Consider the following 16,844-nt stretch of genomic DNA (forward strand, 5'->3'; position numbering starts at 1 on the left):
GAGCACAACTTCTGAAATATGTTAAGGAAATAAAGGGGCTGATGCCTTGTTCAGAAGGAGCCTGCTAAGAAGCAAAGGAGCCCTAAGAGCGAGATCCAGAAACCCTGAGGGGTTTGGGAGGTGCCCCGGGTGTGTAGCGGGGTGTGTGTGTTCTATCTCAGATTCTTGGCAGGTATTTTGCGGGTGCAGGACAGCTGCAGGCACAGGCCCGGAGCTGCTGCCAATCTTGCCACCCTGGCCGGCCTGCTACATCTCCCCCTGGACATTCAAACTGGAGCACCCTTACGGTTCTCAGGGCCTCCTTTGCAGGTCTCCCCTGTCCTCAGTATCTTCTTTCCCAAAGTGCTTTACTCTGCGCTGTTGGGAAAGAACATGGTCCAAGTTTGCTTTACTGCCTGAAGTATCACAGGGTGTGCAGTTTGTTGGGGGATTCTTCAGAAGGACGAGGGAAAGGCTCACCCCTTAAGGAAGTCAGACTCCTGATTGGATCTACAAGGGAGTATGAAGATACACCCCCACCCCCACCACGAGATGGCTTTTGCCACCGCACCTGCCCACCTTCCTTTTCCTCCATCGCATTTGAGCAGCAGTGCTGAGCAATGGCAATGGTGCCACCCCCATGTTCCAACCACCCCCCAGCCCTTCAGCCACACCATAAAGCTGCATGGCTGGGAAAGGAAAAGAGCCCTTTAAAAGGCCAAAATGAGGCTGCTGTGCACCATTTTGAAAGCAGAGCATAGCTGTCCCTGTCCTCCCCCCTCCCCTCCATGCTAGCTGCAGATGGAGCAGCCACATAAACATTCCACCTGGAGACACTCTACAGTTCCCCCCTTGAACTAGATCAAATGTGTTTGTTTTTAATTCAGTTTAAAAGGGAAAGCCTTTAAACTGAAGGGCTGTGAGCCCGAGTGAGCACAATGCTGCGTGGCATTAAATTTGAGTGCTTCCTGCATTCCACGCAGGGAAACTCTGGTGTGGAAATGGCTAGAGGTAGCCTCTTAATGAGGCCTCATGCATATAGAAGTCTCTCTGTGCCGGTACTAGTGATTCTCCTGGCAGCCAACAGATGATCTGCCAGCAAGGGTCGCTGCCTCTCATAGCTGAAATGGGAGAAAAGATTATGGCTCCCTGTGCCTTCCTCCCTCTCTGAATGGCACACCTGGTCACTACAACGGGTTAGAAAGGACAGGACCACAGAATGATGGGTGGAAGGAACAGGGACTGCCCTTTCTCCTGCTTCAGCGAGGGGTATAAAGGGCAACATCTGGAGATAGCAACTGTACATACAGCCCACTCCTTGTCCCGGAAAGACATGCCATTTCCTTTTTTAATTTTGTCTCATTACTGTTGTTGGTTAGTAAGTAGTTAGAAGGATGCTGTGAGTTGTAGCTGATGGATGAAATAACTGAGTTGAAGAACTTTTGCATCTAGGCATTTTAACTTATTCGGATTATTCGTTTGCAATTTACCAATATCAGTTTCCTTGTAAATTTAAACAAAGGATATGTTTGTTAAGGAGTGTATTTTGTAACAATTGTGTCTAGCTTTCCCCTTCACCAATTTTTCAACCAAAAGCTTAGTATGCCTATGTCAGCTGGTTTATGGAAATGATGCCTTTGTCCAAAGGCTTAGGAGCAGGCCCGGCTCCGAAGCCTTTGGCCTAAGAAATAGGTATGTCACAGAGAACAGAGCCGTGGCAATACATGTAACTGGGATGTCGCTTGTATGGTCTTTTTCACTCTCCAGATTATTGAGATCCTTTGAAAAGAATCAGGTTTAGAATTACAGTCTCTCTCTTTCAGGCTCCCGTCAGTTTAACATTTTATCAGGGTTTCCCAGGGGACAGAGCAACACACAATCCAGCCTAATCGGAGAGGGAGAAAATGATGTTTGCGTTTTAAAACCACTCCTTTGTTCTCTTCCAGCTCAGAAAGCTGAAGGCGCAGGATGGCAAAGTTGGGAATATGGCCCATTGAATACAATAAGGAGAGCTCCCTTAGTTTCCTTCTCAGAGTCTCCACCAAAGGAATAAAGTCTTAAGGGGTAGAGGAGATTTTCTGCTTGTCTTGAGAAATGTTAACATTTGACCCCTCTGTACTGATTGTAAGAATGTACACCAAGAGTTCACAGTGTTGCCATCTGAAGAAGCAAGGGTGAAAGTAACGTACCTTTTTTTGCCTGTACTGTCTCACTGGAGATAGGTCAAGTCAGGAACTGTGTTTGTCTGTCTGTAGCAGTAGAAAAGAGCAAGAGTCCAGTAGCACCTGAAGAAGTGAGCAGTGACTCATGAAAGCTCCTACCCTACCACAAATGTTGTTAGTCTTAGAGGTGCTACTGGACTCTTGTTCTTTTCTACTGTCTCACTGGAAGCAAAATCAAAAAGAGTCCAGTAGCACCTTTAAGACTAACCAACTTTACTGTAGCATAAGCTTTCGAGAATCACAGTTCTCTTCGTCAGATGCATCACAGAGAGAATCCCAGAGAACTGTGATTCTCGAAAGCTTATGCTACAATAAAGTTGGTTAGTCTTAAAGGTGCTACTGGACTCTTTTTGATTTTGCTACTACAGACTAACACAGCTAACTCCTCTGCATCACTAGAAGCAGAAGATGGGAGGGACCACCCAGTACTGGCTTACCTTCACAGGTGGTCTGAAGTCGCTGCATGTGTCTGCCCTACTGCATGAATGCACAGGAGAGAGTTCTGTGGTTCCCTGCTGCTTACATCTGTATGCAAATATAATGAAATAAATGCAAACATCAGCTTCAGAAACGAAGCCACTTTTACTGCACACTTACTATCTCCTCACCCAGTGAATTTTAATTTCTTGTTCCTCTACTAGATGAAGACCATGAATTAGCTCCTTCTTGAATTCTTTTGGCAGATAGGCACAGAGTTGGATTCACGACAAAACAGACATGCAAGCTATTAACTATATTACAGTCTTTCCCTGATCCTAGGACACTTCTTCCAGCTTAATTCACCTGGAAGAAATGCCACCCCTGGTTCTAGACTCCTGAGGGTCATGGGGAGACAGTAGGGTCAGGATAAGGGAAGTTCAGAGCCAGGTAACAAAACCATAAGGGAAGCACCTGTTCAAATCTCACTCCAGTTTGACCTTAAGTCTTTAACTCTCTTTTAGCAACAAATGAATAATCATATCTCTCTGCCTTGTAGGACTGTTGTAAACGGCTTTTTTCTGGGAAAAGAGGTGGTGGAACTCAGTGGGTTGCCATCTTTGAAAATGGTCACATGGCTGGTGGCCTCACCCCCTGATCTCCAGGCAGAGGGGAGTTGAGATGGCCCTCTGCGCCGCTTGGCGGCACGGAGGGCAATCTCAACTCCCCTCTGCCTGGAGATCAGGGGGCGGGGCCACCAGCCATGTGACCATTTTCAAGAGGTTCCGGAACTCCGTTCCCCTGCGTTCCCCCTGAAAAAAAGCCCTGAACTGACTGAATGTCTCCAGCTTTGAAGTGGAAACAGTTTTTAAAATAAAATGTTGCAGAGATGGGTTCCTTGTGTATATTTTAATTATTTTAAGTACACTCTGTTAGAGGAAGATTTGTTTTTGGTTGGCAGTATATAATTTTAACGCTTACCATTTGTATAGCCCTTTCAGTGTGCAGAACTTCACATATATAGTCCTTACGTTGTCCTGTAAGGCAAGCCAGTATTAATATCCCCACATCTCAGATGCAGGCCTGAGGCTCACAGGGCAGAGGAGAGGCTTGCCTCAGGGCACCTTGTGTGTTCCCGTGGCCCTTCAGGATTGTAGCTCCTTTCTTTAGCCGCTATGCATTTAGACAAGCAAGCAAGCAAAAAACAATTAAGAATGACTACCTGTGATACGTAAGGCTTAAATTATCCCTTGGCCAACCAAGAGGGCCATGAAGCGTGCGTCTGTGCCAGTCTGAGCTTCATGAGAACAGAGAGAGAGACATTTCTAGCAGCTTCATGAGGCCCCAGGGGCCTGAACATTTTCTGGAACTCTCTTGAGACCTGGTTTGCTCTGTCTTTTAATGGCTGTGGGCAAGTAGTTCTGAGGTAATCATCATGCAACGTAATATCATGTTCGTTTTAATGGGATTTGGATTTGCTGGTTTTGTGATGTGGTTAACGTGCCCTGAGTAATTAGGCAGACGGGAAGGTTAACAATTCAACAAAATAAATCACAAATCCTCCTCCTCCTCCTGGCTTAGACTGGAGTAACTTTGCTTACAATTTCACTCTTCTCTTAATTCCAGCCTCCCCAGCACCGCCCCCAAATATAAGGGCATTGAATTGCTTTTGATCAGGTTTTGGTGTGTTTCTGAAAGGTTTCCCTAAGCTTGTGTAGTTTAGGTGCAGCTTTTTATGCACCTTTGATATCTAAATGTGTTTCACAAATGGACGTACGAAGAGTGGCTCTTGGCGATGGGACCCGGAGGACAAGATGGTTGATGCTGGTTGTCTTCAGCCTTTCAGAGGAGTGTTTGCCGTTGCCGGCTGTCCTTAAAAGATGTGTGGTTGCAGGTGCGGAAGAAACAGAATCCAAACAGCCTGCTGCCATTTTAAAAATGGAAACGTCTGGAGTCAAGGGGAAAAGCCGCCAGCGTTCGGTGAACAGGCAAGAGCCGCCAAGACAGGACTAGTCTGGGCCATCCAGGTCAGGATGTATGCCTACTACCAATTTTTTAAGCCAGCAAAAAGCACCCAGATAGTTAAGGAGCAGTGGGCATGAAGGGAAATAGAGGAAAACCACAGACAATATACTCAGGTGGAGGTAAAAGCAATCCTATCCACTAGGAGACATTTTGAGAAAATACACAACAGGTGGCAATGAGTTCCACTGAAGTCAATAAAATACGCAACAGACCCTAAGCTGCAACTGGAAAACACTCTCCACCACCAGTAGGTATATGTTGTGATACTACTGGAATATACCTACTACAATCTACCCCCCAAAAAGAACATTAAATGCTTATTTTGCCTCCCCTCTTGTTAAATCATACTTTCCAGTGATAATTTGGCTCAGCTAAGCCAGTCCTTTAAGTGCTCTCTACCGTTTTCACAACCTCCAGAGCCAAGAGGGATCCCAGCACTGTGGCTGCCAGGCAAACAAAGCCAGTATTATCGTCTGCGTTTTAACGTGCTTGCTGGGGTGACACCAGAATCCTGACGGAATGCAGGGCGTTGGAGAGTTCTGGGCCGATCCCGGCCTGTTCCAGCTTGCTCGCTGGGCAGGAAAAGAAGGTAAAGCAGCCTAGACCAAAGCAACGCATCACTCACGTTAGCGCATGGCCAGCCCGGCCTTCTCGCCCCGGAGTCCTGGTGTGCAACAGGGTCAGAATACGAGTGGAGAGAAGCTGGGTTGTGTAGAAAGGGTGGTCAGTCTCCATTCTGACCGGCACTCATCTGCCAGAATCCACCTGGAAGCATCAGAACATAAACTGCGGCATGCTGAATCAGGCCAAAGGACCACGAAGCCCAGAATCCTTTTTCTTGGCCTTGTGGGAAAGATCACAAGAAGACAAAAAGCAACAGTTGCCCTTTTGATCGTTGATAAAAGCCATTCGCTGATTGATTTAATGGAAATACAGTTGCATGTTATCTCAGAGAAATAAGAAAATGCACCTGTCTTCAGGCTGAATGTAGAACGGGCGAGCTTCCACAAGTCCTCCAGACATTTCAAATGGCTGCAAATAGCAGCTGCCCAGGGCATTTCAGGTGCATGTGATGGTGGGGGGGGGGGGGTTAACTTCCTCCCTTTGCACCACGATTGCAGTCATAATTCCCCACGTACCTGGTGACTGCATTTCAAAAGAAAACGCTCTGGTGTTTCAATCAGGGACTCATATTTGTCATCATTTTGTATATATATATATATATATATCTAAAATATTTCTGTCGTTTGCTTCCAAAATATCTTTGAGGCATTTAGAGCAATTCAAAACAAGATTTCTACATGGAAGTTTAGCTCCAGTGTGACATGCAAGCTAGGGCAGGACTTTATCGGGACACGAACACAATATTGTCCTCAAATTGCTGCAATTTTTCCCATATGGGGGCTGCTTCCACTGCTGCAGGGGGTTTCCCCCTACACTTTCCTTACCCCCCCACACACACACCAATGGCTGTAATGCCTCCTCCACCACAGGAGGGCCTTTGTAGGCTTTAAAAAGAATCTGGTTAATGTAGCTCTGTAATATAATGCCAATCTATTACAACCTTGTTCTAATTCACGACATCGATATTTTTAAAAAAGTAATTTCTGTAACAAGGTTATAAGAGGAAATATGCAGCCAGCCTCTCGCTAGATTCACAAGTGACGGAGTCCCTGGATTTAAACCCATGTCCTTTTTCAGTTGATTTACAGTTGATTTCCAAGCAGGTGCACAGTGGGGCAGCCCTAGCGGAGTGTGCTTGCTGACCAGCCAGCTCGACCAAGAAAGATGCAGGAGGAAAGAGATCCTGCAAGACTAGGGCTGCCCCACTGGAAGGAAGTCTTCCCCTCTCTAGATGTGGGTTCAAGGCTAGGCTGGGCAAGGGGAGGCAGGCAGGTAGCGCTTGTCAGCCTTATGCTCAGAGAGGTGTGGAGAGGGGCAGCCAGGGTTGGGTTGCTGTCTTCCTCCTGCATCTTGGAGGGTTGGATGGAGCTGGAGCGGTGCTTGAGGATCACTGGGATGGTACTACCACATTTCTCCATCTCAGAGTTGGTGAACCGAGTCCCCATTTCCCAATACGCTGATGAGAACAGATGATATTGCAAGGTTGTTGTAAGCATGACTAGAATGAGGTTGGAACTGCTGTGCTGATGTTCTCCTCCCAGTCTCAATTCCCAAATCATTTATCCATTTGGCTGAGCCCCTTATGCCGAGTAAGGGTAAGAGATTGGGTGGCAACCCTGGAGGGCAACCCTCGTGTCCTCTCCACGAGCAACAGAGGTTTATGTTTTACTCAAGATAGTGACTCCTTGGCGGGGAGGGAAAAGCAGTTAGGAAATGCCCCTCCCCATCAGGCAATAATATGATGATGCAGAGCTCTGAGGCGCCATGAGAAATTTCTTCCTGATCTGCTGCACTCTAGCATTGTACATACATGCCCCAAGGGAGCCAGAAGATGCTTATCGTGAACGGTACAAAGCAAGAGGCGGTACTTCTGTCTCCCACACTACCGCCATGTTGTCAGCTGGGGAATGTGTATCTCACACCATGCACTTCTCCAGTCAAGCACTACTCAGGCCACACCTTTTCCTAAATTTCAGGTATTCACCCGTTTTTGTTTATGCAGGTGCATTTCTGGCCTTTTCCCGCTGCTCCCAAAGCACGCCAGGATTTCCACAGCCCAGACCCCCCCCTCCCTTTCTGCAAAGAGTTCTGCAAGGCGAATGGAGTCGCACAAACAGGGGTGTGATCCCTGAGAGGAATCTTTCCCCGCCATTTGTTGGCACATTCAGCCGCCAAAGTGCATTTTTCTGTCTGCTGCTGCTGCTGCCACCGCCCCATGAGCTACAACCCTGTGAGATACCACAGCCTTCTGTTGTGGGAAGTTAACAAAACATTTACTCCTAAAAACAACACAACCAGTTTCCCTCCAGGTGACAAATTTACTCTGTACTGGAACAGGACAATCCTTATCTTGTACATTGTGGGAGGAGGAGATGACTGCGTGGCAGCCATGACAGGGCATTTCCTCACAAAAGCTCTGGCTGTCGTCAGTTCATAAACCAAAAAACAAGGAGCTTAAGCTCAAGGAGGCGGGAAATGGGGTTATAATCAAACACCCTATGCCGTATATATGCCTCGTAATATTAGTCATGCATTACAATCTACACATACAACGTATCGTCGTTTACATGTGAATACAATTACAAGTCCAGTCCCGAAACTTATTTATATATATCTGGCTTTTCTGTTTTGTAGGTTGCCTTTTACGGAGCAAACAGAGTCCTTCGGCATGAAGTCTAAAGCGGCCTTTTCTTTTCCTCCGATAAGGTGAAACAGAGGCGGCACTTCAAAGAAGTTGGCCAGGACGAGCTTTGCTGGCCCCGTCTCTTTCGGCTCATTTCGAGTCAAGTCTTCCTCTGGCCGATATTTAATTCCTTCCAGTAAACTTTTTCCCGAATTCAGTCTCCAGCGTAATAGTAGGGCCGTTCTGAACAGTTTTTTAAAGATGAGGCATCCGGTTAGAACGTGAAGAAGGAAAAATGAAGAGGTGTGTTCACCTGACACCATCCCCTTGTTGAGCTCCTTGAGGGGCTGATCCACACACTACAAACTTCTCATTCCGCCCCCCCTCAGGCCTCCCCAGACATGTGCCTGGAGTCAAGCGCTTAGAGCTCAGTTCCTGGGCACTCATGAGCCTGATTTGGACTGGGATCATGAATGATCCATAGGAAGAAGGAGTTTAAGGCCCCCCCCCGCCTTTTTCCTGACCTGAAACAGTTCTGAGGAGCAGCCGTTTGCCCCACTGAGGAAACTCGGGGCCTCTGAGGTGAGACAAGGGGAACAAAATCGGAGATCCCCCGTCACGCTATGCAGCAGGGTAAATTTAGAGTTCCCAGGTGCCTGCCAGTGGCGGGCAAACTCCTGGGGGGGTTGCCTCCTTGCCTGCCTCCCCGCCCATGGATGGTGGGAGGTGGCAAGATTGCCTGCCAGTGGCAGGCGCCCCACGAAGTGTACCGCATGTGCAGTCCCAAGGGTCACGATGACTGGAAGCGATGCCATCATGCCAGCCACAGGAGCATTCCTGCGCTTTGTTTGGAGCCAATTTGGACCCCAAGAGAGCCAAATAGTCCCCGCATGAAGCACGGGAGCGCCCCCCTGGCCGGCGTGACAATATCACTTCCGGGGGTGATGTCATTGCACAGACGCCAAAGCGGGCACACGAAGACCTCGCTGCTGGCACAAGTGCCAGGTCCCCCCTCCCCCCACTGGGAGGGTATAGGGACCTGGCAACACTAGAGAAATTCTATGATTGGCTGTTCCACATGAGGTTTGGTTTGGGTTTAGTTGGTGGGAAGGGGCCACAGAGGGAATTTTGGTATGTGGGCCCAGGGTGGCTTTCAGCAACCCTAGGGAGAAAACTTACAGGTACTGCTAGGCTACGTGGAAGTTTCCCCAATGGGGCAAAAACCAGCTCCCCAGGGCCCCCCCAGTACATATTCTGAAATTAATCAAAATTGTTATACAAGAGGCAGCAAATCTGGGTATATTAATGAATTTCTCATTCAAGGCTACCCAAGAGTCCCCATTTTTTACTCCCTCCCGAAGATTCATAAATTTGGAAAACCACCTCCAGGCAGACCCATAATTTTGAGGACAGGTTCCCTGCTTTTTTTCAGCATGTTGCGAAGCGTTCCAGGTTGAGGTAAGCCGTGCAGAAATGGCCCTGATCCAAGGCATTTATGAATAGGGTGTCCCTGTTACCAGTGCGATTCCTTGTTCAGTTTAATTTTTCTAACTATGATGCTGGACGTAACTGTTTTTAGATGAAGCATATTTCTCTTATCTTGTGATGGCCTACAGCAAATGACAATAAATCTACTTCTTCTGACTTCTGATTTGGGGAAGAGATATTTTGGTGAACAAGGAAGTGGACGCCAGTGTTGGGCACCCCACTGGGCATCACTGGTTTGGGCTGATGGCAGATGTTGGGAGCCCTAATTGGTGCCAGCCCAGCTACAAAGACAGGTGCCTTGGCTGCCAAGATCCAATAGGTATTTGCTTCAGTTATCTTAAAGAGTCACTTCCTGCTATACGGGAAGAGGTGGGCCAAGGGTGGTGGGACAGGATGGGAAGCTTTATGATCTCCACTATTGGCTGTCCAGACCACAGGCCCAGGGGCCGAGGGAAAGGGCGGGGGTTATCAATGGAAATGAGAAAATAGCTGACTCCTGAACGTATTTTTTTTTTATGCTGCTGAGCACATGGTAAGAAATAAATCTATTTGCTCAGGGTAGCACTAAACTTTGGGTCAACTCTATGGAAAAGAGACATGCAACTCTTTGTACTTGCAACCAGGGCTTAATTTGAGCCACATCTCCACTGCACATCAGTTTAGAGCCAGAATGTGTGAAGGCATAAAGAAATTTATCTTTTGATAATACAAACACTTTATCTTGCTATTCCTGTTTGGTGCAGACAGGGCTGCATATGCACCTGTGCCACAAAAGAAAATAAGAATTCTGCTGTGACAGGAATGCTGCTTAGTAGAACTTAACGTCAGTCAGGCACATTTGCGTGTCTATTATTTGGTCACTTTGCATAATATATTTTGCTTCTTTTATTCATGAGCATGCAAAGAACTGGAGCCCTGGAATTCCCTGACGTTCACTTAGGCCTTCCTTTGGCTTTCGAGATTTCACAAGGGGCAGCCCTTATGTCATTATACCCATGCTCACAACCACAGGGACTAGACACTTAAGAAAAAATGAATGCTGAAATTCTCAGGATCGAGTTTGCTGCCCAGGACAATTGAAGAATCTTGGAAAACACCCAACCCAACACACAGAGTCAAGTTCAGCTACACTTTGGTTTTTACCAAACAAAATTAACACAGCTATCCACTAAGCTCAGGCACCAGATAGAGCAAGTAGCTGCAATAGATCCAGGGCTCCTGTATTGGTAAAGTTGGCCTCCTTAATCTAGGAGGGGTGAGATTCATTCATGGATTTAGCGAGGAATGGAAAAGGCTTGTGCCAACCTGAATGTGCTTCTGAATTGCAGCGCTACCACCACCACACAGATTGGAGATGCATTTTCTGATACAGATGAGAAGCACATCCCCAGCTGTTGTGTGTGACCACAGTGGGGTGGAGGCATGCCCCCCAGCTTGCCTTATCTCAAGGGTTCGGGACGGGTTGCGGCAGAAATGGCAGCTGATTTGCTAGTCCTCAAAAGAGCTGAGCCTACTTCGTTTTTATCCAGGGTCTTTGGGAAGCGTAGGCAAGCAGAAAGCAATGAAAAATCAGAATCTTTTCATTTCTATTGTAAGATTTTTTTAAAATAATTTTTATTGCATAACTTCACTGCCAGGCATGCCTGCAACAACTTCTCATCTCACCATCACTTCTGCCCCCAATTTCAAAAGGCCAAAGCATGCCTGCTGGGCTGTCTTGCACACAATGATCAGAAGGGCACAAGCCCAGCGTCTGTTGCAGTCGCCTTCTCACCCACCTCCACCCCATCCTTTTTTAACCATTCATGTTCCTCTTGCTCTTTCCTTCCCTGCTCTTATTTTCTTCATATTTTCACCAATCTCTCTTCCTTTAAAATACACCTACCCAGTAAGACACCCTGACCTGGGTAGCCCCAGCGAGCCTGATCTCCTCAGATCTCAGAAGCTAAACAGGGTCGGCCTTGGTTAGTAATTGGATGGGAGACCTCCAAGGAAGACCAGGGTGGCAGAGGCAGGCAATGGCGAACCACCTCTGTTAGTCTCTTACCATGAAAACCCCACCAGGGGTCACCGTAAGTCAACTCTGACTTGAGGGCACTCTCCACCCACCCCAAAATGGTGGTATTGCTATTGGTGTAACCCACAGTTGCTGCTGGTGGGGAAGGAATGACCCAGCTGTAGTTTCCAAGCTATTGGTTGCAAACCAGAGATCTCTTATGCCTGGTCATTCTACAGCTGGGTCCTTTTCGTAGCCAAAAGGAGCAATCAGTATTCATTTCACATGGGGCAAAGCAGATCCCCACTCACTCCATTACTTGGAACTGTAGGTGGGTTTTAGACTGTTTGAGTCCTGGAAGAAGAACTTGCCCCTCACGCAGACAACCAACCTCTGTAAATACGCCTGAGAGTAGGCGGTGGGACATCTGGTGTTAAAGATAGTTTCTCCAAGATTTGACACCCAACAACGTAGTTTCTGGAGCCGGGCGAGGTTTGCTGGAAGTTGGCCTCTAGGCAGGCTTCCCAGATTTCTGAAAGCAATGAGCTGGGCTTCCCATATGTCCCATGGCCATTGTCACACATGTCCCCCTGACATATGTGAGCCTCACATGGTGTAAAGCACGGTTTCTGCCAAGTGTTTGCACCTTGTGGATGAATGCAACGTTCCTATCAATTTATCTCTGAGCATCACATGCAATGCACATTGGCTCCTAAGGGTGGGGGGCACAGGGCACACTTTTGCTTCAATGGCCTGGTGTTGTGCCCACACACACCTCCTTCCCTGAGCATGCTGGGTAGCGCCTGGGTCGATGTATCAAGCAAGGAATCGAGAGGTAACATGAGACATTCAATGGCAGGGAACATCTCCCGTTTTTTTTCAAAGGGGGGGGGGAGAGATATTTAGACAGCAACTTTCACAATCCACTGCCAACAGCAAGCCTTTTCAACAAGGAAAAAAGTGAAGCAAGACAAGGCCGCGCCCACCAGTAGGAGCACGCCGTGATCCATCAGAGAGGAGAAGCTGAAATTGCTGGCCAGGAACAGCATATTCTGAGCTGCCAATGAATGTGGACCTGCATACAAGAGTTTCATGGCACGGGTAGGCATGGCTGGGTGCATGTGGCATGGGCACACAGGGCTCTTCTGTATCCCAAATGGCATGTGGGTTGGCCGTCATGCACACGGGTTGGCACACGCAGAGTGGAGAAGACTGAGGCATTGTGGGCAGATAAAGGGACACCATCCTGTGTTCTCTGGGGTGGCCTGAGGCACCAATGGAGTGGAAAGGGTCTAAGGGGGGCACCGAACTATTACTCAGCACAGGAGAGACAGGATGAATGATCCTACTGGACTTTGCTGAGAGAGATTCAGAGAAAGTGGAACAAACCACCAGAGAGTCTTGGAAGGCAAGTCAAGAAAGGGCACCGGAATAGGGACTTTCCACCCTGGGGCTCCTCAGAGATTTAACAGGTGTTCCTCCGTAAGAAGATCAGCGATGGCAGACAAAGTGCCTTGAAAGGCAGCCAGCCCACAGCAGTGCACAACACGGGTGTATGTCCCGTGGCTGTACTCTCAGTTCCCAGGGACAACGGCCAGTCCTCGTTTCATGTGACTTCTATGACCCAGAGTCTTCTGCAATGCGCAGGGTATGTGAGGGGGTTAGGGTTAGGGTTAGGATCAGACCAGCATCTGGGAGACCTAGGTTCGAATCCCCATCTGCCACGGAAGCTCATTGGGTGACCTCGGGACAGTCACACACACTCTCCATTCTCAGACTAGCCTGCCTCACAAGGTTGCTGTGAGGATAAAAACGGAGATGAAAATGATGTACATGGCCCAGAGGTCCTTTGAGTAAGGATGGCATAAAAACGTAATAAAAAAATACAAACTCTGGGCATGTTGTAGGGTTCCCCTTAAGTTTGTGTCCAGTCCAATCTGACCTGTTTTTAGCCATCACCTTGTGCAAAATGAGAGCATATCCTAGAACATGTTCATCACGCCCCTGTAGCTGGGCAACCATGTGTATGCCCACTTTTAGGACAACTTGCCTGCCATCACCAACCTTATTGAGGAACTCCTGATCAACTTCTGGGAAACTCTGTAGTTCCTAGGAATGCTGCTCGGGAACCATCACCCTAGGAGATTTTGGGGCAGAAAGTTTTAGAAAGGGCAGTCACTGCTGAAGCTCTTGGATGGCGGCAGCTGAATGGAAGATTACATTACACAGTCCCAAAGAATGTGGCGACGACAAGACAGTTTTGTTCTTTTGAGGGGGGAGAGGGTTGTGATAAGAAGCACTGCATAGTATGGAAGAGGGATGGCGGCAAGAGAAAAACAAAAGCTTCCATTAAATATTATGAATGGAGTAATGGGAGCAAAAAAATGGGAAAAGATCATATTGCATAGTCCAGGTGGGTGTGGCGGGCAGTGCCTTTGTCCCAGGCACTGGGCAGTTCTGCAATGCACCAAGGAGAGCGGGCTCTAGCTCCGCCTCTTCACCTCCATGCCCTTCCCCCTCCCTGTCTCACCCTTTGGTTCCTCCTCCTCCCCCTGCCCCATGCAGACACCCCAGAGAGCCCGGGAGAGGCGTTCCTTGCTGGGGACAAGCCAGGGACCGGGGACCAGATCAGAACGTAACTTCCTGCTGGGCCTGGGGGAAAGGAGCTTGCAGGTGTCCCCCCCACCCCCCGCAGTCTTCCCTTGTTCCTGATGCCTACAGCCCCCTTCGCCCTCTTCGTTTTCTTCATCCCCCTCAGCCTTGGTGGAGCTGCGGTGCTGCCGGTTAGGCTGCTGCGTTTTCGGGAGCTGTTGCCTGTTACTGGGTGACGCTTCCTGACTGCCCCCGTCGCAGACGTTCGGTCCCTGATGTTGTGGGGGTCCAGGCAGGTTTGATCTCCGGCGCCGTTGCCTGGCTTTGTCCTCTGCCTCTGGCACCTGCTGCAACTTGGTGGGACTCTTGCTGTAGCCACGGTCTAGAAAAGAGGAGCGGGGAGAAGAAGAGACATGAACAGTGCAATCCTAAGAAGAGTTACTCCAGTCTAAGCTCATTGATTTCAATGGGCTTAGACTGGGCTAACTCTTCTTAGGATTGCACTGCCAACCTTGCAGCGATCCTGAGACCAGGGTAGGCTGCCTCTGTGGTTGATACGGAAGGCCTCTCCAGCCCAAGCCGCACAGCGCCTCAGCACAGGGGTGCCAGATTTAAACACAGAATGCGGATGTTCTGCATAAGGCCAAGTCAGGGGTGGGAGCTGGAAGAATCTGGAAAGTCACAGGTGGAGCCAGCATGGAGTCTCACGAGCTGGGGTGGAGCCTGGCAGGATCAGGGGTTTGCTGGCTGCTCAGAGCCTGACACTGGGAGGACATGGGGCTGGAGCCAGAAAACGACTCTGGAGATTTTCCCTGAAAGTCCTCTTGAAGTAAAATGCACCCGAGGGCAGGTGCTGCAGGAACAAAGAGGGGGGGGGAATTGTTCCGATGGAATTATTTCCTCCTCCACCTCCTTCTGCTACTGGTTTTCATCAGTGGTGGAGGGAGAAGGATTCAATGTTCCTTCCCTGTTGCTGCCGCACCCCACAGTGTCCTTCATTTCCTGACCCCGCCCCCCCCCCCAAGAGGATTTTCAGAGAAAGCAGCATGCCGCTTGCGGAAAGGGCAGGTGGGGAAACATCCATTCTACCGATGGCTTCTGTAAACCTCATTTTTTATTTTGACAAATTATATACTCACTAGTTGGCACCTCTACGCTAGGAAACACACAGAGGGGAATTTCCAGCTTTCTGGATTTCTTCAGTTCCCTCCCCCTTTGATCCCTTGAGTGGCTCCATTCCCTAGTGGCCACTGCAAGGCGTTTCCGCCATGGAGGGGATCCAGCACCTGAAACGCTTCCCACTCAAAGAGCATAACTTAAGCAAGTTCAATGGCCAGGGCTTGCCTCCAAGGAGCCCTGGGGCCAAGTGTCCGTCCACACATGACCGCTCTTTTCTTTCTGCCCAGGGGCTTTCCTATGGGTTGCACTTGAACGATCCCACCAGAGTCCCCTCTGTCAGTGGGGCCTAATGGCCAAATGACGGGTTATGGTTTTTAACATGTGTTTCAGTGTCCCTGAACTGACTTTGACTCAGGCAGCTGCACATCAGGTGTAAAGGAACGTGGGGCTTGATTTCAAGCAGGGCCATGGCACGGAAGTAAGAAGGGGCATCAGGCTCCCCCCCACCCCACCCGCCATGTGCCATTTTGCTAACCTGAAATGGCTCTGGGAGGTGTTATTTGCCATGTTTGGGGAGGCAGTATGGGCAGCCCACCAGTACACATGCAATCCCCCCAACTGGGGTCAAGCAGAACCCCTCCAGGGCCATTTTGGGCTGGCAAAATTGCACAAGGCGGAAGCCTGAAACTCTTTCTACCTCTCATGGTGGTCCTGGTCTGAATCAAGGCCTTATGAGCTTGGGAAACATGCGAGTCGATGTCAGGTTGGGGAAAGCAACCACAACACATTAGAAATCGTAACGTGTACTTTGGCCTCAGCAAGCCATTGTGTTCTTCATCCGAGCTGGATTTCTAGGAGGGAGAGATTCTAAAAAGGCCCAGCAAGGGGGGTTTTTTTTGCGGGGAGGGGAGAATCTAGTATTTCAGATGTATTACAGTCCGTGACATTTCACATCGTGCAAATGTGGGGAAGAGAAGTCATGAATAAACTAGTGAGGAATGGAAAATTTGGGAGGCCACTGAAAAGAGTGACAGGAGGTGAGGAGGGCAGTGTGCACAAAGGGGGGGGGAATCATCACAATTCTGCACCAAGAAAGCTGGACTGTGCAGCATGCACACTACACAAATTTGCACACACACCCTTTATTCTACTTCAGCTGGTCAGTGAGCTATGCAGGGCATTGAAAGTCCATTCCCAAATCACTTGAAACCAGTGAAGTGGGGTAAGAAATTTTCCAAAATGGAAAAACTGGAATAATTTCTGGACATTTTTCCAATGCTGTATTTTTTTGCAAAAAGCTCTCCTCCCCACATATTTCAATATAGTTTCTCTCGAGCTGTCAGGGCTGCTGTGCTGCAAATCACTCTTGGTAGAGGAAAAATGTGGGGTATGAAGTATGGACAAAACGCAGTGTTTGCACATAGCCCGCGCTTCTCCATGGTTGTATCTGCCTTCTGTTCCTAAGACTATTAAAATATTTAAATTATAATTGGGAATATTTCCTGAAAATTTTCTGGAAAACCCACATCCCAGCTTCAAGCCCTACTGGGACCTCTCTGGCTTTGGAGATCTTACTAGGTATCGTCCACATGCAGAGGTTTTCATTTGTTTGTTTGCTTATTTTTGCAGCTTTAAGGGCTAGAGGATTTTTTCCATTTAACAAAAAGCTAGGCAGGAAGACAGACGTAACATAAGAGAGGAATCACAGCAGGCTCCCCAGTTGTGATGTGAGCCTGAATTCCATCTGGCTTTGTGAATT

General features: G+C 48.5%; 1 protein-coding gene across 1 annotated transcript in view; it reads right to left on the reverse strand.

Annotated features, from left to right (window-relative positions):
* Nucleotides 1–13,055: 13,055 nt before the first annotated feature.
* The window catches only part of LOC129346546 (uncharacterized), a 37,447-nt gene continuing 33,658 nt past the window's right edge, over nucleotides 13,056–16,844 (reverse strand). Inside the window, exon 11 of the mRNA XM_055003887.1 lies at nucleotides 13,056–14,348. Coding sequence (XP_054859862.1) covers nucleotides 13,858–14,348 — 491 coding nt within the window. The 3' untranslated portion in view covers nucleotides 13,056–13,857. The remainder of the gene's footprint in view (nucleotides 14,349–16,844) is intronic.

The sequence above is a fragment of the Eublepharis macularius genome, chromosome 19 (genome assembly GCF_028583425.1).
Source record: "Eublepharis macularius isolate TG4126 chromosome 19, MPM_Emac_v1.0, whole genome shotgun sequence".
Lineage (NCBI taxonomy): Eukaryota > Metazoa > Chordata > Lepidosauria > Squamata > Eublepharidae > Eublepharis > Eublepharis macularius.